Source organism: Dunckerocampus dactyliophorus, chromosome 9, assembly GCF_027744805.1.
Source record: "Dunckerocampus dactyliophorus isolate RoL2022-P2 chromosome 9, RoL_Ddac_1.1, whole genome shotgun sequence".
In the NCBI taxonomy this organism is placed as follows: domain Eukaryota; kingdom Metazoa; phylum Chordata; class Actinopteri; order Syngnathiformes; family Syngnathidae; genus Dunckerocampus; species Dunckerocampus dactyliophorus.
In genome coordinates, this window is record NC_072827.1 from 30,636,535 (window position 1) to 30,656,817 (window position 20,283).

At 43.9% G+C, this 20,283-nt stretch overlaps 1 protein-coding gene across 1 annotated transcript; it reads left to right on the forward strand.

Moving 5' to 3' along the window:
- Positions 1 to 273: 273 nt before the first annotated feature.
- LOC129187803 (NXPE family member 3-like) lies at positions 274 to 19,501 on the forward strand. Its single transcript, XM_054787509.1, has 6 exons — positions 274 to 483; positions 11,401 to 11,557; positions 12,852 to 13,630; positions 15,104 to 15,174; positions 15,248 to 15,451; positions 15,515 to 19,501. Exons 2-6 carry the CDS (start codon positions 11,471 to 11,473, stop codon positions 16,054 to 16,056), a joined length of 1,683 nt encoding a protein of 560 aa, XP_054643484.1. The 5' UTR covers positions 274 to 483; positions 11,401 to 11,470; the 3' UTR covers positions 16,057 to 19,501.
- Positions 19,502 to 20,283: the final 782 nt, after the last annotated feature.

Genomic DNA, 20,283 nt, shown 5'->3' on the forward strand with positions numbered 1-20,283 from the left:
ATACACACGCACCACCAGCAGATAGTTTGACATCTTCGGTGAGGTTTTGAAACTGTCTGTCTTTTCGTCACATTTATTCCTTAGTGACGTCTGGCTTGTATATGCCGCCCTAATCCTTTCTAATATCACCTAAACACCTAAAACATCTGCAGCTGCAGTAACTGGACGGTGGCCACATTGAAATGTTTGCCCCCCATGTGAAAACCGGAAGTGAGGCGGAGTTCCTCTAAGTCACGTGGTTGCCAACCAGCAATTTCAGTCGACGAAGCCAGAATGGGCGCGGCTTCATATTTCATCTGATCACCCGACGAGGACTTGAGAACAGTTGTCAATATTGCGGTTGTTTTTCCAGTCACTACCTACCTTTTTATTTTTCAAAAACAAATAAGAGTTATTTTTTCTTAACCCACGAACCAGGGCATCCTCTTCAACATACTCTTCCTCCTTCCCAATGGAGCGAGCTCACAGATCAGCCATTGCGATGTAAGTGGAAACATACAGTGCACACATAAACGGTGCTTTTGAGTTGAATAAAGGGGTTTAATCGTGAAGTTTAAGCGGGAGGGGTTGTTAATAAAAGGGGTTTTACCCGAGTTTTTTGTTGGGAGAGAGAGTTTAGCCGCGCTAGAATGACGGGAGCGCAGAGTAGAGGTTTGTTAGCGGCAATATTGTGACCAATTTTTTTTAAGTTCACGAAGGTCAGGAGTTCTATAGTCAGGTTTGGGACAAAGTATGCTGTACAGCTAATATTTTGACTTTTTTGTGTACTTCCAAGTTATGTTTTGGAGTGAAACCTTAATAATATACTGTAATACCTCTATCATTTAAAAGTGCATTACCGACATAATATCCTTTTCATACTATTTTTGTACAAAAGACGGATTTTTTTCCAAAGTCAATTACACAGGCGAGTATTGTATGGGCTATGCTTTATGTTTGTAGATTACTCTGCACTGTAATAAAACTTGCTGTGGTGGAAGGATAAAAGTTTGATCAGAGTAGTAGTAATAGTAGTAGTAGTATAGTAGTAGTAGTAAGAGAGACAGTATTTTACTTGCAATAAGGAACCAAAGGCTATTGTGATGTCAACTCAATAGCTTTCAATCCGCCATCTTCTAATTGTTTGATTAAATTACCTTGTTTCACTTCCAAATAAATTTAATATAGATTTGATTGCTGATGTTGTACTACTAATGCATATACAGGGTGTGGAAGCTTGGAAATACTTTCCATTTTGCTGAGAAAGATTTTTCCCAGAATAGATAGATCAGTGTCCAATTCTTTGAATGTTGTTTTACATTTTTGTAGTTTCCCACAAATACTAAGATTTTCTAATTCAGTCCTATATTTATTAGTTATTGACAACATCACAATAACGTTATTTTGATTATACAGTCGTTTCTCACCACTTTGCGCTTTGAATTTTGTGGCTTCATTCTTTCACTGTGCTAGAAAAATATATCAATACATCATGCTGTTTAATGGTTGAATATGACCTATTGTTAGTAAAAAATATACCAATACATCATGCTGTTTCATGGTTGAATATGACCTATTGTTAGTAAAAAATATACCAATACATCATGCTGTTTCATGGTTGAATATGACCTATTGTTAGTAAAAAAAAATATGCATATTATAGATTATATTATAATATGCATATTTAAGCAAAGTTTACATATTTTCCCCTAAATTAAGCATTTTCAAGCATAAAAATGGCTCAGTAATCTAAAATACAAGCCATGAAAAAAGAAAAAGAAGATATTTATTGTGTTGTGACTTGAGTTCAGGATAAGCCACAGTAGACTGCATGGAGAACTACATTTGATTTATTTAGAAAGAATTCAGGTATTTTTTTATTTATTTTAAATGCACATATTCCACTTTCATCATGTTATGTTTAAAAATGACTGTTTTGACTTGACTTTTTTCTCTTTTCAATAAAGATATTACAAAATAGCCCATTTAAAGCTGTAATTACAATACTGTGAAGCGGTCAAACCATTTTTTTGGTCAAGGTTATCATAAGGTCAGAATGTCATACCGACCGATGCCGAGTCGTAAACAAGTCGTTTTCTATGCTGTAACTACAAAAACGTTGTGACGTAAGTTACCATGGAGTAGGAGTCACCAACAATACCACATTAACAAAAGATCACACAACGAAATGTCAATGAAAATGTGCAAAAATAAAAGATAAAGCCCCATCCAGGTAACAGGTTTTGTTAGCCTTCGGCGAAGATCGGCTTTCAGAAACACAAAGTGCCTCAGATTTGGTTACCTGATGCTCATGTTGCTCACCTTTTCAGCTCGCCCGTGTGTGTAAACCCCCTACCCCGTGTCGACGCATACGCCAGCACACATTTTCAACAATCACGGGCAGCTTTCACCAGAAAAAATACGAGACAAAAACGACGGCTGGTTCACTTCAGAGAGCCGGCTCGAAGGCTGCGTTCACACGACACGCCAATTCCGATTACTTTGCTGACGTGTGACCTGGATCTGATTTTCTATCTATCAGTGTGAAGAGTATAATTCCGATGCGACCCAGGCCTCTTTCGTAAGGGGTCATAAATCCAATATGCATCCAACGTGAACGTTTGGGTCTCGTATATGCGACCTATACGTCATCAAAAGGCGTGTTTTAGCATGCGAGAGCAGGGGAAAGTTACTCATAGATCAGTGGCTCTCAACTGGTTTGGCTGTGGGACTCACCATCCCCTTCAATGACAAGCGGAAATCCAACATAATATCGGAATATTTCAACTGGCATGACTCCCGGTTGACATTCTCCCGATATTTTTTTGTCTCATACAAGACAAGTAGAAGACGACGAACCTTGTGTGGATGCGTTCTTTCTTCTATTGTAGGGGTGTCCATACTTTTTCTACCGAGGGCCACATCGTGAAAAATGAAAGGATATGAGGGCCACTTTGATATCTTACCTACCTACACACCTACCTGTAATTTTCCCTTTGTGTATTTAGTTCAGGTGTGTGCTTCTCCCTTTTGTCGCAGCATTGTCTACGCGTATGTTACTGCTCATTGTTGGATCCCTGCCACTGCGCTGCAGCTGTCTTTACAAAATAAACATTTCACCTGCAAGCAGGTCTTGGGGTTATTCTGCGAAGCGAGTTTAGTGGGTGTGGCTGTGTTGAGTGGAAAGCCGGACTTGCCTGATCAGCGATGGTAGCTTTCTTTTAAAGCAGCAAGTTACCATGGTGATACATGGTAACTTAGGCTCAACTCAACCTGGTCCCAACCAGGTTACATCCAGGCTTTTAGCTTAAAATTGGCTCTGAATGTGCCACTGTTTCACTGTTTAGCTAACGTGAAGATGGCGTCACCATTTATTTAGAACCTATGTCGTCCACGAGGGGACATGGAGAAAAAAAAGAAAAGAAAAAAAGAGCATTTCCTGCTGATATTGTCCATTATTTTCAGCAGAGGGAATGCGCTAGATATGCTCACACAAGCACCAGGGAAAGAATGAAATATTAATAAGGAGGCCAGTGTTAGCAGACGTAAATGTCACAGGAGGCCTTGCGCAAGTACTCCGCCCGTTAGCCTTCTTATATTACAATATTAGCTGGAGGAATAAACACTCTGAGGCATCAATCAACTGGAAGAAAACACGATAAGTTCAAAAATTGTCAGAAAAAAAATGTAAAAGGTCGCCACACAACACACAACATGAAACAGATAAGTGTTAAAAGGTCAAAGTCGTGCAATGTTGCGCGCTGATAAATGAAAAGACTCGTAGGGTATAGTTAGTGGAATAAATTTGTGTTAACTTGCGCATTACATGCTCAGCATTATTCTGTCAGCAGTCCTCCCTCGCTCTATTGGCGGCGACAGCGTTGCTGTTAGCAATCATAATCTTTTGAGAACTCCTCATAACACTCCATAATAATTACTTACTCATTTTTGGTGAAATACACCAGCCAGGATGGCTACTTTTTTGAGCAGAAGTAGAATAATATGACATCAAACGCCCACTTTCATGTGAACGTGCACTGACAACAAACACGAGAACCGGACTTGACAAAGTTAGCTGATAAGCAGCATTGCAGTGCCGTTTTTAGGTTTTGCTGAGCTGCATCTTGAGCACAAAGCCTGGGTTGGTTGAACCACTTTCGCAGAATACCCCCCCGTATGTCTCTGCATCCTGGGGTCGCGTCACAACACCAACATGCCAAGACGTGACAGATATGCTAAGAAGTCACAGTATATATATTTCCAGACAAAACTGCATCTCAGCTTTGTGATATCAGTGAAAAAGCAGATACAGTATGCACAGTATGAACTTCACTCCTTGCTCTCTTTTTACCATTTTTGCTGTATTTTTTTCCCAACTATTTCAACTTTTTCTCAAATAATCTAAGTAAGTTTTCTTCTCCTGATATTATGACTTTATTGCCATAATATTATAGCTTTTTTTACCAACCAACCTAATTTACCAGAAATGAGAACTTTATTTTGTTTTTATTTGTTTATCATATTACAACTTATCTACAAATAGAATTGTTATTTCATATTTCAACTCTGTGCTACTAAAACAACATTACTTTTCCTCATAATGCTACAAGTTTATCCTCGCAAAATTGCGACTGTTTTCTCTTCATATTTTGACTTTAGTCTCGTAACATTACAGCGGTTTTTAGCATTTTTTCTGCTGTTTTTTTTTGTTGCATTTTTCAACTATTCCAACTTTCTTCTTGTAAATTTTCTTCTCGTAATTGTGACTTTAATCCCATGATAGTTTTTCATTATGACTTTAAAAAAAAGCCTTTAATGTTTCATCTTTATGCTCCTAAAATGACAACTAGTTCTTGTAAAATAACCACTTTTTGTCATTAGATTACCACTTTTTTCTCTTAATATTCATGTTATTCATGTAAAAATACATTCCCGTCATAGCTGTCCTCTTTTATCATAGCTGTCCTCTTTTATTTTATTTTATTTATTTATTATTTTTTAATTGCATACTAGACACAATCACACCTTATCACATACACGGGTGGGGCGGGCTGGATTGGGGTGCCTCGTGCCTGTTCCGCGGCGCCTGCCCGCCAGGGTCGGGGGTGTGGCCGGGGGCCTGGCCGTCGCGGTGGCTTGCCCGGGGTGGCCTGGCTTGTGGGATGCCTTTGTCTGGTTCGCCTGCGTTTCCCTGGGGTGGCCCTCTGGGGCCTGTTGATCCCGGGGCTTGCGCCGGGGGGGCGGCTTGCGGTGCTTCACCTGGACTGACACGTGCCACGGGCGCCTCTGCGCTCTTGGGGCGGGTTCGGCGGTCTCCGGGGGGTGGTGCCGGTGCTGCGGGTGGCCCGTGTGCCGCCGCGGGGGCTTGTGGTTGCTGCGCTGCGGCGGCTGCTGGGACGCCGGGCCGACTGGTGGGTTGGGGCTTGGTCATGCTTGCGGGTACTGTGGGCCTGGGTGGCGGGGTGGCGCTGGGTGGGGGGGGGTGTTTTTTTGCCCTGGGGCTGGGCCCACTGGGGGGTGTTGTGCTCTGCCGGGTGCTTGGGCGTTTGTCGCCGCTGCGCTTTGTGCTCTGCTGGGCCACTGTCTGTGTCCTCGCCTCCCCCGGTCTGTCTGCGGGCTTGTCGGGGGTGGGGTTCCGGTGCACGGGTGGTGCCCTGTCGGCTCTGGTGGCATGTGGCTGGTCTGGCTTCTGGTGGTTGGTGGGGTCTGTTGGCTGGTCTGCTGCTGGTCTCGCCTTCTCGGCTGTGGTGCTTGGCCTCCCTGCGGCTTGGGGTGCGGTGCTCTCGCTCCCTCTCCGGGGTTTGCTGGCCCGCGGGTGTTGCCCGATGACTACAAAAAGGCCAGATATGAGCTGAGGAGGTCCATACGAGAGGCCAAAAGACAGTACAGACAGAAGCTGGAGGGCTACTATTCCACTTCAGACCCTCGGCGCATGTGGGCGGGGCTCCAGCACATCACAGACTATCGACAGCGGAGTAGCGTAGCCACGTCCAGCCAAACCACACTTCCAGATGAGCTGAATGAGTTCTATGCCCGCTTTGACACCCAAACTCCTGATGAGCAGAGAGGGTGGCTGGACTTGGGGAGCACACAGGACTCACCTCTCATGGTGACATCAGCTGATGTGCGCAGGGTTCTAAACAAAACAAACCCACGAAAAGCAGCAGGGCCAGACAACATCTCAGGACGTGCACTTCGGGTTTGCTCATCAGAGCTAGCTGATGTGCTTGCTGACATATTTAACCTGTCGCTCGCACAAGCATCTGTACCGACCTGCTTTAAGTCCACCACCATAGTGCCCGTACCCAAGAAGAGCAACGTGACCTGCTTGAATGACTATCGCCCTATAGCACTCACTCCTATTGTTATGAAGTGCTTTGAAAGAATAGTCATAACCCACATCAAAAAGAGCATCCCGGCAACTGTGGACCCTCTACAGTTTGCATATTGCTAGAACCGGTCCACGGATGATGCAGTCAACACTGCCATCCACACAGCCCTTTCTCACCTACAGGGCCAGGACACATACGTCACAATGCTATTTATAGAGTATAGCTCTGCTTTCAATACAGTCAGCCCCCACAAACTCACAAATCAGCTCCTCACACTTGGCCTGTCACCCTCCCTCTGTAACTGGGTGTTTAACTTTCTAACAGGCAGGCCCCAGTCAGTCAGAGTCCACAATCGCACATCCAGCTCAAGAATTGTGAGCACTGGGACCCCACAGGGGTGTGTGCTGAGTCCGCTCCTCTACACGCTCTTCACCTACGATTGCGTGGCCTCCCAGAACAACACCAGCATCATTAAATTTGCAGATGACACTACAGTCATCGGCCTGATCACTGGTGGGGTTGAAACGTCATACAGAAGAGAGGTGGCGGACCTCATAGCTTGGTGTCGTGATAACAATCTCCTTCTCAATACAGATAAGACTAAAGAGATGATCATCGACCCAAGAACAAGGGAAAAGGAGCCGCATAGACCCCTGGTTATTGATGAGACTGAGGTGGAGAGGGTGAAAACCTTCAAGTTCCTTGACACACACATCAGCGAGGACCTCACCTGGTCTCACAACACCCAACAAATTCTGAAGAAGTCCCAAAGGAGACTGTACTTCCTGAGAAGACTGAGGAAATTTGGCATGTCCACCACAATCCTGAGTTGTTTCTACAGATGCACTATGGAAGGTGTCCTTACCGCCTTCATCACTGTTTGGTACGGTAACTGTACAACACGTGATAGGAAGGCACTCCAGCGGGTGATCAAGACCTCACAGAACATTGTTGGGGCAGCCCTCCCCTCACTGCAAGACATTTATACATCTAGAGTCCTACGCAGAACACACAACCTCATCAAGGACAGCACACATCCACAACACTCATTATTCACACTCCTACCGTCAGGCAGACGCTACAGGAGTTTGAAGTCCAGGACCACAAGGCTGGCAAACAGCTTTTACCCACAGGCCATCAGGCTTCTCAATGAAGCACTCAGACATGCCACATGCAACACACACTCATAGCACTTTATTTATTTATTTATTTATTTGTATTATTTACTTGTATTAATGTCTCTTCTGTTGTTGTTGCTTAATTTCTTGGTATTTATGTATATGTGTTTATGTTTCTTATGTTCTTATTCTTTCTTGTGTTTTTCTTTCTTTTCTTGGGAGAATGAACAGAATAAGATTTTCATTGCATGGTATAACTGCTGTTTTACCATGCACATGACAATAAAACTCTCTTGAATCTTGAATCTTGAATCTTGAGAATACGAATATAAGGCATTCAGAAGATGCATTCAAAGACAATGTGATGACATGTAGCGTTCGACACTGGTCACCGGGTGTCAGTAATGTTACGTGAGACACCAAACTTGATCTTCGCAACAAGTTTTTGTGGCAGGTTTGAATTATCTCACAATAGGCACAATAATTTCTAATAAGAACACGACCTACTGTTGCGGCCTTAACCCACGGCAAACTCAAACTCAACTCTAAACCCCCAATGCTACTTCCTGTCCATCCCTCACCCGAAACAGTCATATTTATGTTGTAATGGCTTTTGCCTCTTATTATGTCTACTATGTTGGGTAATAGTAGTGTAATGGTGTCGGGTTCAAACTCCTGTGACGTTTGGAATTAAAACACAGCAATATCACAGAAGAGACAAGACAACAAGCATATCTTTTTACTGGTGAGGAGAACGGAGGAACCCACCAGAGTTACATTCCCACACCGCTCTGAATACGCTCTCCGAGTTCTCTCTTTTTATTTGGGCATTCCCTATCTACAAGGTTGTGCAACTCTGAAGGATAGGGTGAGCAAGCAGTTGCACAAACTGTACTTGTCTTGTCTTTGTGTGCGTTTATCTGTAGTACATGTGTGTTATGCAGCACATTCCATCACAGCCTTGAAGGACATCGGTTGATCTGCGACTGCAGCCTTGGAGTCAACAGACAAAGTGGCGCCATAAGTCGCCACTTTCTGTTGCTGGGTCACCGCTGTATTCCTAAAACAGACAATTCTAAAAGGCAAACACTCTAACACTGCTACGATATATGAGTGATAATTATATTGCTGGTTCATTTATGTCCAGTTCCAACAAAAGGTGACTATAGGGGTGTTATTTCATGTCTAGAGGGCTCTAATAATGTTAAAATCTGTATTTCGCTCTATCTGCGAAAATAATCTATTTATAAATAAAACGGGGTGTCACGAGACACCCAACTCACAAGACAAGATGGTGCGCGAGATTGTGTCCAAGAACGCGACGAGACAAGATTTTAACATTCATTTTAAGAGAAGTACAATGAAAAAATATGACAGAACAAAAACTTATTGAAGCAACTCACACAACAATGCGGGTGAGTTTTGCGATGGTTATTGTCCCACAAAGTCACGCTCAACTATGTTATTGTCAACATTTTTGAGACCAAATAAACCACTGTTATGATATATAATAATCCATCCATCCATTCATTCATTTTCTATACCGCTTCATCCTCATTAGGGTCGCAGAGGCATGCTGGAGCCTATCCCAGCTAACTTCGGGCGACAGGCGGGGTACACCCTGGACTGGTGGCCAGCCAATGGCAGGGCACATATAGACAAACAACCATTCACACTCACATTCATACCTATGGACAATTTAGAGTCACCAGTTAACCTCACCTGCATGTTTTTGGAATGTGGGAGGAAGCCGTAGTACCCGGAGAAAACCATATATAATAATAATATTAATAATAATAATAATAATAATAACTAGGGATGTTGGCTTTTTAGCCCATAACCGATATGCCGATATTGTCCAACTCTCAATTTCTGATTCTGATATCAACCGATACTGATACAGCTATGTGTAACATCACACATCTTTTTCCTGAGTAAAATTGTAAAGTAACAATACTCTTAAATGAGTACAGTTGTTTTGTTGGCTACTCCACCCATCCCTGAGTAGATCATTCACATATCACATGTTTGATATAATAATTCATTTGTGTTTCTTGTGCCGCGAGTTACAGTATGTTATTTTTGGAAAGATTGTATTTATTTTTTACTATGTACATTTACTTGTATTCACTTACAGTGCATCAGCACGGGAGCGACGTTGACGTACGGCTCAGCTATGTGCCGTCTACGTATGTGGTTTAGACAACAGCGCTTCCTGTTTCCAAGCGTGCTTTGCTGTGCTATAAATGGCAGCTAAGTTACACGTTTAGAGATCACGTAGTTTTGTTATTCTGCATTATTCGTCGGTCGCGTCTTGTCTGGTGTTATCTACCTGTTACGTTGCTACAGTATGTGATGTTTTTTTAGCTCTATCTTTAAAAACACCGTGATTAAGACTCGTATGTGGAATGGTCACACCCCGCGATTTCTAAGGCGCTGTTAAGTTCATTGTGAGCTCTGTTGTATCGAGTCATTCTCACAGATTTACGTCCGGGCTGTCCAGCTGTCCTTTGATACTATGCGTATTTCACCAGGAAGGTGAGGTGCTACCAAGCGGCTGAGGATTGTGTCCAAGCGCTGCCTTTCTTGGTTATGTCGCTGGTTAGGGTTTGTGTTGCATTGTGGAGGGGTTTATGTAGCTTTCAGACCCGCATTGCATTGCACAGTGGTACCTTTGTCGACCGCTTGTATTTAATTACCGAATAAATGCATGACGCAAGAAACACTTTCTGTCATTCACTTTTACTCGCGAAATATAGCACACTGCCACGTCCATGAAAGACTGTATTATCGTTCATAAGTAGTGATGCCAGAGTTCACAGTCTGATTGGCTTCCGGCTGCCCTGTTCTCGCAAGACAGCTTTTCTCCAAACAACAAATCTTGTCATGTTTAAATCTCGCGACACAAAATCTCGTGACACCCCTATAAATAAACAGTCCTAATGAAATTCGCTTGTCATGGTCGGTTCTGGAACCAGTTAACTGTGATAAATGAGGGATCACTGTATAATCATCATCAACAAATTAAAGGCAAACATGACAAAATCTTTCAATGATCTTGAAAATTGTCCAAGTGCATCGGTATCAGTATCTGTACTGGTCCTATATTTCCTTGATCTTGGATCAATACCATCATTTCTAGTATCACCCACCTCTACTGTCTAGGCCAGGGGTCGGTAACCCGCGGCTCCGGAGCCGCAAACATCTCTTCAGCCTCCTTGTTGCGGCTCCCTTTTCCTGAGCTTGGTGGGTTTTTTTAACAGGGGAAATGTGCGTTTTCCAATTTGAAATACCCGACTCACCGCAAGTCCGTGAATGCATCTGGACCGCGTTCTGACTGCTGACTGGATGAGCAAATGAGGGGGCGGGAGGCTAGTGTACGCAGTTAGTCTGACTGGAGAGAAAACATTTGACAGAGTTTGGAGTCGAGTCTGAAGCGAGTTCCAGCACAGTGAAATACAACTATAGAGTTTACGAGAGCAGAGCAATACGTTTTATCACGAGAAGCGCGCTGCAGCTACAGCATGTGTTCGCAGCCTGTGACACGCTCATCGCCGAGCAGGGGACTTCGAGAGAGGCGGATAGTGTGCTGCGGGAGCCGACAGTGTCGCCTCGCTTGTGACTGCTGTGAGGCGGGGCAGAACAATCCGTTTTTTCACTTTCACTTCTCCAATGATCAATCCCTACATTGGCATATATTGAATATTGTCAGGATTAATTGTATCGAAGGCTTTTGTAAGATCCATGAATGCTGCAACTGCACACTTTCTGTGGTCCATAGCGTTAGTAATTTCCTGCGTGATTTCAATCAGTGGCATAGAAGTTGAAATGTTAGCTCTGCATGCGTATTGACTACCTGCACCTGGGGGGTGCTGATAGCAGTTCTTAGCAGGGTGTGTGGACTGGTCCATTCAGCGCTTATGTCCTCCGACATGACAAGAGTACATTTGTGTCTTTTTTCCTCTCGTCAGGGTACAATGATGATGGCTTCGTCACCACGGTGACAGCGGATGATTGACGCGGCTGAGAAAGAGGTCAACCATGTCCCCAAATGTTTGGAAATACGGCCTCGCCGTCCTAGCGCTGCTCGGCCTCGTCTTCCTTCTGCGCAACATCAGCATTCTGGAGGCGAGTCTTGTTTACGTGCTTGTTTGTAAAGCACCACAATATATTTCAGGGAGGGGCAACCTCCGATTGTTTATGATCCAGTTTCCAGCTTCACTTTATGATGATTTGGACTTCAACATAATGAAATTCCAGCATGTAAAATAGCTTCTCAAGGGACAACACGATAAAAATGATATGCTGAAGAGTATTCATTTGCTGCAGCCATTTAAGTAAAGAGTTTGTCTTCTCAAAACAATAAGCGTTCAAAAGAGTCATACATTTGCATCACAAAATTGCTTAGCGTTATATTTGTCTCCCGCCGTATCCCAGCGCAGTCGCCCGTGTACATTGTCTCGTGTAAGTGATGAAGACACTCACGGCCATCTTGTTTAGGGTTGCAACTAACCATTATTTTCTTAGTCCATTAATATGTAGCTTGTTTCAGGTTCAAAGAATGGAAAATATACGTATTCAACTTATTCAGATCAATATTTCCTCAAATAGTGGCCACCGCTCCAAAAGATGCCTACCCCCAATTATCCCAAAATTACCTTTCCAATGGCTGACAGCACTATTGTGTCTTTAGCAGACGTGGCACCTGTAAAGCTGGAATTTCATACGCACCATGACAAGCTCAGAGCAACGCATGAAACATGTTAAAACAAACATACAGAAAGATGAAGGTTTTTGGGCCTCATAATATTTTTAGTGAAATATTTTGTCACGATCTATGTGTTAGCCTGCATGACAGTTTAGTGTGTTTACACTTTTATGCCTTAGTTCCTGTTCCTTAGTTCCTGTTCTATGCTCTATCCTGGTTTGTGTCCGCCTGCTTTGCTTTCTTCTTTATCTCTTGCACCTGTTGCTAATTTGAGTTGTCCTATTTAGTTCAGGTGCGTGCATCTTTCTTGGTTGTTGCATTTCGTTTGTGTCTGTGTCGGTGTCTGTGTTATGTAAGCTTGACACGCTACTGCAGAGCTTTGTTCCTTTTGAGTTCCTGCCGCTGCGCTGCAGCCACCATTAAAAGATAAGTTTTTCCTGCAATTCGTGCCTGTTTTCTGCATACTGGGGTCATCGCCACTATGCCAAAGACAAGACGTGACATATTTCCCTGTAAAAAGTGAAGGAAAACATCAAAGTAACATACAATACAAGGGATGGACATCCAACAAAGGTTCCAGGTTCCAGTATTAAGGTTGACTCAAGTCATAGCTGCATCTTTGGCACAAAAAAACCCAATGAATTCCCTGATGAGATGCAATGATCTGTAGTCAAAATGTTTGATCCCATATTGCATGTCATGGTTTGTTTTCAGAACTGGAACTGTAGCACAGTGTCAGCGCTGTCCCGGCTCCAGAGCCACATCCACACATCTTTGTCTGGACCCGTCCCGATGTTCCACCACAATCACACCTTCTGTGCACAGCTGGGCCAGAAAGCCTCACCAGAAGAAGAGCTAGAGGAGCACAGCTTGTTGAATTCCATCACCTGGCCTGGGCCACCGTCTGCCTCGGCACCAGTTGCCTTGCTCAAGACGAGCGACCCGGCCCACAGCTCCTTCACCATCCTCCCCTCCGAGAACGAGGGGCATTGGTACGTGGGCGACCAGCTAGAAGTCACCGTCCAGGTGTACGACTTCAAGGGTCGACCCAAGGGCTATGGTGGTGATTTTCTTCTGGCTCGACTGCATTCCCCAGAATATAGGGCAGGTGTGGCCGGGGTGGTGTTGGACCACAAGAACGGACTCTACTCTGTTCGATTCCTTCTGCTGTGGGAAGGGTCGGCTCAGGTGGAGGTCACCATGGTGCACTCGAGCGAAGCCGTTGCCGTGCTGCAGCGACTGAGGGAAAAGCGTCCCGATCGGGTGTACTTCAAGAGCCTCTACCATCTGGGCCTTCAGTCTGAGACCACGGTTTGTAACATGTGCCTACCGCCTGACCGGGGGCCGCTGTGTGACTACACGGACTCTCGCACCCTCGAGCCTTGGTACTGTTACAAGCCTAGGATGCTCAGCTGCCACACCAGAATCAACCACGCCAAGGGAGGTTACCTCAAAGGCATCACGACAAACAAGGAAGCAGCGCTCTTTCGGAGGTTTGCACGCCTAGTGATTGATTGACATTAGTACACCTGCACAAGCTAATAATACTGGATCAAAGACCTCCACAAAGGCCATACAATACTCTCAGATACTAAGGATGGACATCATGGGTGAGGTAGTAACTAACAGACATAAGTTGTGATTGATATTATTCCAAACAAGCTCTGGATCGGGCCGCACGGTGACCTAGTGGTTAGCATGTTGGCGACACAGTCTCCTGACTGTGGATCTGGAAAATCAAGATTGGAATCTCCTTTTGGGCATCTCTGTGTGGAGTTTGCATGTTCTCTCCGTGCGTGTGTGGGTTTTCTCCGGGTCCTCCGGTTTCCTGCCACATTCCAAAAAATAGGCAAGTTAGCTTCATTGGAGACCGTAGGTAGAGTATGAATGTGAGTATGAATGGTTGGTTGTCTGTACAGTATCTGCCATGCGATTGGCTGATGCCAGTCCATGGTGTACTCCGCCTCTCACCCAAAGTCCGCTGGGATAGGCTCCAGCATACCCACGACCCTAGTGAGGACAAGTGGCGTAGAAAATGGATGGATGGAAGTTCTGGATCCACACCTTGTTTGGCTACTACAGAATGTCGAAGAAGGATGGGGTGGTATCGTTGGAACGTTTATCCCCAAGAAAATGTTGGCCGAATTTGGTTTTGTATCTGTACGACCTTCCAGTGAAGTTATTTCAAAATCCCAATTCAGGTACTCCCAACATCATAGAAGGATGCAGGTGCTAACGTTGAAATGTTTACCCACCCCCCCCAAAGGGGGCTTGTTCCACTTTGGGGGCAGAACTCAGTTTCATATCTGTACCACCTTCAAAGGTTTGTTCAAGCGGAATGATTTGTTCACCTCCAGAATCCTTCGATGACGCCTGGAGATGTGGTCCAGTTGGAAAGTTCCACCTTTACAAGTGTTTTCAGGTTCCAGGTTCAGCTTTCTAACAATGCCGTAAAAGTTGACAATAGCAGGTACAGTTGGAAAGTTCTGTCCTCCTACCCAAGTTTTTTGACTCGAACTTGGTCCCCAAAATCCTGAATCCCCTTCTCAATTTTGAAGGACAACACAGGTAGCACCCATTGAAAGGTTCACCTCTAAAAAAATGGCTATAAAACCTGCCGTTTGTACACGTTTCTGTTAAAAATGTACATTTAACAGAACAATCCGGGGACACCAAAACCGCTAAAAGACCCCGCCGTCATTTGAAGAACAGCGCAGGTGTTAGCGTTATTTGGTTTGTACCACCTTCCAATCAAAAGTTATTTCAAACCGAACGATGATCAAGATCAGAGAGTAGAACTTAGTTTTAGCACTGTGGACCCTTCCAAAACCTGCATCTTCCTGTCGATCCAGTATAGAACTGATCCTCTTATTTGGTCAATGAGGCTGTGCAGGGGTACCTGATGTAGTGTTTGTAGGAATTGTAGACTCGCAGTTGTAATGCTGATCCTTTTTTTTGGGTGTCAGTGGCGTCAACATCAAAGTTCCCATCCGGGCTTCCGGGAAGGATGCAATCAGCGTGCTGCCTTCAAGGACAGGTAGGACCTCCAAGGAAACTGATCCCACTTGTTTTTTTGCATTGATTCTATTCATTTAATTGTATCGACTTAGAAAGCAGGAGTGTGAAACCGGATGCTGTCAACCAAGCCACGTCCGGGTACTACTACGAGGACTGGTGGAGACCCTTAGTCGGCGTCGCAATGCGCCAGTTCAACTCGTCAGCCATCACTCTGTGTTTGACCAATAAGGTGGTCTACATGTACGGCGACTCCACCATTCGCCAATGGTTTGAATTCCTCGTGGATGTACTGCCAGGTGAGTGCTTTCATCTCGTAAACATGAACGCTTTTTATTTCCACTGACCATAGCCGTCCACAGACTTGAAGGAATTCAACCTCCGGAGTCCTAAATTGGTAGGACCCTTCATGGCGGTGGACAGCACTCACAATATTCTTGTTACGTACCGCTGCCACGGACCACCCATCCGCTTCTCCACCATAATGGCTAGTGAGTTGCGGTACATCGCCAACGAGCTGGACGGCCTGAGCGGGGGTCCCAACACAGTGGTGGCCCTCAGCATCTGGTCTCATTTCAGCACCTTCCCCGTGGAGGTGTACATACGCCGCCTGCGGCACATCCGCAAGGCTGTGGCGCGACTTCTGGACCGAGCGCCAGGGACGCTGGTCGTGATCCGCTCGGCCAACCCCCAAGCCCTGGACCAGCAGGTGAGCCTGTACAACAGCGACTGGTTCTCGCAGCAGCTGGACACCGTGCTGCGCGCCATGTTTAAAGGTTTGGACGTGCTAGTGGTGGACGCCTGGCAGATGAGCGTGGCGCACCGTCACCCTCACCTCCTCCACCCACCACCGGCCATTGTCAGGAACATGATAGACGTCATGTTGTCCCACGTTTGTCCATAGTAATGCCAAAGATGATGCCTTCTCAGGGTTCCTAAGCGTGTATGGAAAAGTATGGAATGTGATTTTATAAATTTGAAAAATTCATTGATCTGTTCTTCTCAGGTGCTTGCTAGCTAAAATGTCTTATGTAATTTTACGAGAAAAAATATGAATAATAAATGTTATTTGTACAGCGCTTTTCAAGGTACTCCACGACACGTTACAATGAAGGTAAAAACAGTATCAAGCTAAATAAGAAGCAGGACAGGAAGGCACATTAAAATACAACAAACACAACGAGAAGCAAAACAAAACAAAACAAAGCAGCAAAGTATAAAAAGTTAAACATTAAATACAGTTTTTAATAAGTGGGTTTTAAGTTGGTTTTTGAAGGTGGGAAGGTTGGAGCAGGCACGGAGTGGTTGGGGCAATAAATTCCAGAGGGTGGCGATGGAGAAGGCTCTGTCTTCCCAGGTTCGAAGCTCGGTCATAAAGGGAAGGGTCAGGAGGTTGGACTCTGAGGAGCGAAGGGAACGTGAGGGTTTGTGTCCATGGAGCACGTCTGTCAAGTATGGAGGGGCCAGATTGTGGAGAGCTTTGAAAGTGATCAGGAGGACTTTGAAATGGATGCGTTGAGGGACGGGAGCCAGTGGAGGTTTTGAAGGACAGGGGTGATGTGTCAACGGGACAGGGTGGAGGAGAGGAGGCGAGCAGTGGAGTTCTGGATGTACTGTAATCTGTTGAGGATTTTGGATGAGAGGCAGAGAACGTGAGTGATAGATGGAGTCGGGCTATGTTGTTAAGATGGAGAAATGCAGTCCGGGTTACTTGTTTCACGTGTGGTTCAAATGAGATGGTGGAGTCAAGGACGATGCCAAGGTTGTAGATGAGTGGCGATGGGGTGAGGGTGGTGTTATCCACATTGAGGCAGAAGTCTTGAGCGGGTTTTGTGATGTTGTTAGGACCAATGTCTATGTCTGTTTTGTCACGGTTACGTTTGAGAAAGTTGCGTTTTATCCAGGTTTTAATATCAGTTGGTGAGGGTGGAGTGGATATTGGAGTTGACGGAGGTGGTAGAGATGTGTAGGTGTATGTCATCAGCATAACTGTGAAAACCGACGCCATGACAACAGATGAGGTTACCAAGTGGGAGGATGTAGAGGATGAAGAAAGAGGACCAAGTGCAGAACCTTGTGATAAAGGGGCTATGGAGGAGCAGCAGCAGTTGATATGCACAAACTAAGAGGAAAAAAGTCATATTCTAATGAGAAAAAACTTGCAATTTTACAAGAATAAATTCTTAGTATTATGAGGAAGAATAATGTAATTTTACTGATATAGAGTTGAAATATTAAATTTTAAAAAGACATTACCACAAACAAACAAAAAATTTAAATTAACAATTTTGGCTGGGGATAAAGTTATAATATTACGGGAATAAAATCAAACTAATTTGGGAATAAAGTCATAATATTAAAAGAAGAAAACCTACAGCCGCGCCCCCAACCACGAGCGCCGGAGTTCAACCTACAGCTGCACCCCCACCCACGAGCGACGGCGTTCCAGTTCAAGCCGTGACAACCGTCGTGATTGTGCTGGCTGCTGTCTGTGCTCTCGCTGCCACCTGGCACTGGCGCAGAGTAAATCATCGACAGCGACCTGTCAATGAAACCGTGGACACGGTGGCTGTGCGGCCGTTAGAGGCCAAGTCTCGAGAGTCCTCCAACAGCAGCTAGAGCGTTGTACTTCCTGGTTGTGTCACGTGTTCTAACAAAATGTGAATGAATGCAGCCACAGGGTTTGTGTGTTGCTGGAAAGAGAAAGAGAATCCATCTGTCAGCAGATTCATCTCCAGCTCAGAGAAAAAGCTTGCACGTTTAACCATACTACTAATATCATTTTTAGCCACTTAGCCAAACTACTTTTTAAATCGTCTTTTTATAAAGATTTTATATTTACATACGTATTGTATGAAGTTGGCTTTAACGGATAAATACACATTGTGTTTGTTGCCCTAATGTTCCCGTTGTGACGTCAGGGCAAAGATTAGAACACGTGACACAACCAGGAAGTGTGAGGAAGGCTAGACCAGAGGTGGTCTCATTTTCCAACGATCATTAAGTGTCTGCCCATTTTTATTTAAGTCCATCCGCCCAAATATTTTTTTCAAAAGTCGTCTTTTTAAAGCTGAAAACACACAATTACACGTGCAAAGTGCATGTTTGAGGAATTTATGAAGGCATTTTATGAAGGAAACGAGGAACATAACTGCATGTGCACATATCATGCACAAGACCACAAAAGGCAAGTCTGCATGTTAATGTAGCTAATGAGTAATTAAAACAGAGTCCTGATAGCAGTTTACTATCAATCCAGGTTTGATGATTTGCTGGACTGAAATGCATCTCTTATTTTGTTTCACAAACTAGAAGTCAGCAAACATAACACAACATGCATGGACAAAACACTTAAATATAACACACAAACCAAAATGTATATCTATATATACGTTGAATGGCCCTTAAACTGTCCTGAGCACAATCTAAGATTTGCTGGCCAGCATACAAAAAGAAGAGTCTATCGAGCTCTATACGTGTATGTATGGGCGGCGTTTGAGGGAGTGAGTGTGTGCTGCGGTGCCTGGGATGCTCCAGCAGCGGCAGGATGGTGACGAGGACGATGACGATGACGATGACGAGAAGGTAGATGGTGTCCTCTTCCTCCACTATGGCCAACAAGGAAGAGCAACAGTCTCTCACATCCAATTCGCTAGCAGGAAAACAGCATAATGTCATGCAGTGATGGATTGAGCAGACAGGCCTGGCACACACAGGTGGCTCTCCTACACACTTTGACCATGTGCGAGCCTACTGCGCTCACTAGGGGCACCATGGTAACCAATTAACGACTGTCGTAAAGATGTCCATTTCTTATAAAGAGAATCACTTACAATTATAATAAAACGAATGTATAAAATGTAGTAGCACATTATTTAAATGATAACATTTCTTTTAATCACACAAAAACACAGCTGGGTTACATTGGCACAACTAGACCTGACATCTGCAGATTATCTCCCGCAGACACTCTTCTGTTGTTTCTGGAACCAACCGACGGATCCATGCCTACTGTATGTCTGCTTTTTCCAGACGCAAGGTACAGCACCACCTACAGGTCAGTCCTCGTTCTTACCTTTAAATAGCAACTTCCGTTATCCGAATATGGAAAGAAAAAAAATCTGTTTTTGGTCCATTTTTTAGCCCATTTCTGTGGACTGGTGATTTTCTTTTTTGTTATATGAAATATACATTAAAAAATCTAACCGTTTACTTTGATGTAGTTTTTTTTGTTTTGGACGCTGAAAAAAAAAAGGCTTTGTATTTCAATTTTATTTTTTGTATATCAAAATGAAATTCAAATAACCAATCCTTTACTGTTTTTTTAATTCCCATTCATGAAAAGAAAATTCAATGCCCAAACGTTACACGGACCACCCTCCTTGGTCCAATCATACATTAGTATAGACTTGCATAAATATTTAAAATTTTATATTTAAAAAAAGTTATTTAAAATGAAGTGTATTTTTAAAAGTAATTTTCTACTGAATAATTCTATTTTTAATTCATAACCATTTTTATTAAGATATAAATCCACATCTTCATTTTTCTAATCAAGTAACAGTTTGTAATTATTGTCAATCATTATTTCTTTCAAAAATTGCAAAATAGGTCTGCAGTTCTTTGGATGTTGTTGTGGGGTCTTTTGTGACCTCTTAGAGGAGTTGTTGCTGCACTCTTGGGGTCATTTGGTTGGCTGGCCACTCCTGGGAAGGTTCACCACTGTTCCATGTTTTCACCATTTGTGGATAATGGCTCTCACTGTGGTTTGCTGGAGTCCCAAAGCTTTAGAAATGGCTTTATAACCTTTTCCAGACTGATAGGTCTCAATTCATCTCAGTTAAGTTATGTTTTAACCAGGGGTCAATCACTTTTTCCACACAGGGCCATGTAGCTTTGGATTTGTTTTGTCCCTTGATAATAAAAAGCTTCATCTAAAAACTGCAATTTGTGTTCAGTTGTGTTGTCACTGACTAATATTTAAATTTGTTTGACAATCTGAAACATTTAAGTGTGACAAACAGGAAATCAGGAAGGGGTCAAACACTTTTTCACACCACTGTACATCCTTTTACTAAATAAAATTGCTCATAATTTTAGGCTTAACTGTGTAAATTACCAGCCCGTTTGA

Coding starts and splice junctions, on each gene's coding strand:
- LOC129187803 (XM_054787509.1), top strand. CDS start 11,471: ATGTCCCCAAATGTTTGGAAATACGGCCTCGCCGTCCTAGCGCTGCTC. Junction 13,631..15,103: donor GAAGCAGCGCTCTTTCGGAG/GTTTGCACGCCT, acceptor TTTGGGTGTCAG/TGGCGTCAACATCAAAGTTC. Junction 15,175..15,247: donor CGTGCTGCCTTCAAGGACAG/GTAGGACCTCCA, acceptor GTATCGACTTAG/AAAGCAGGAGTGTGAAACCG.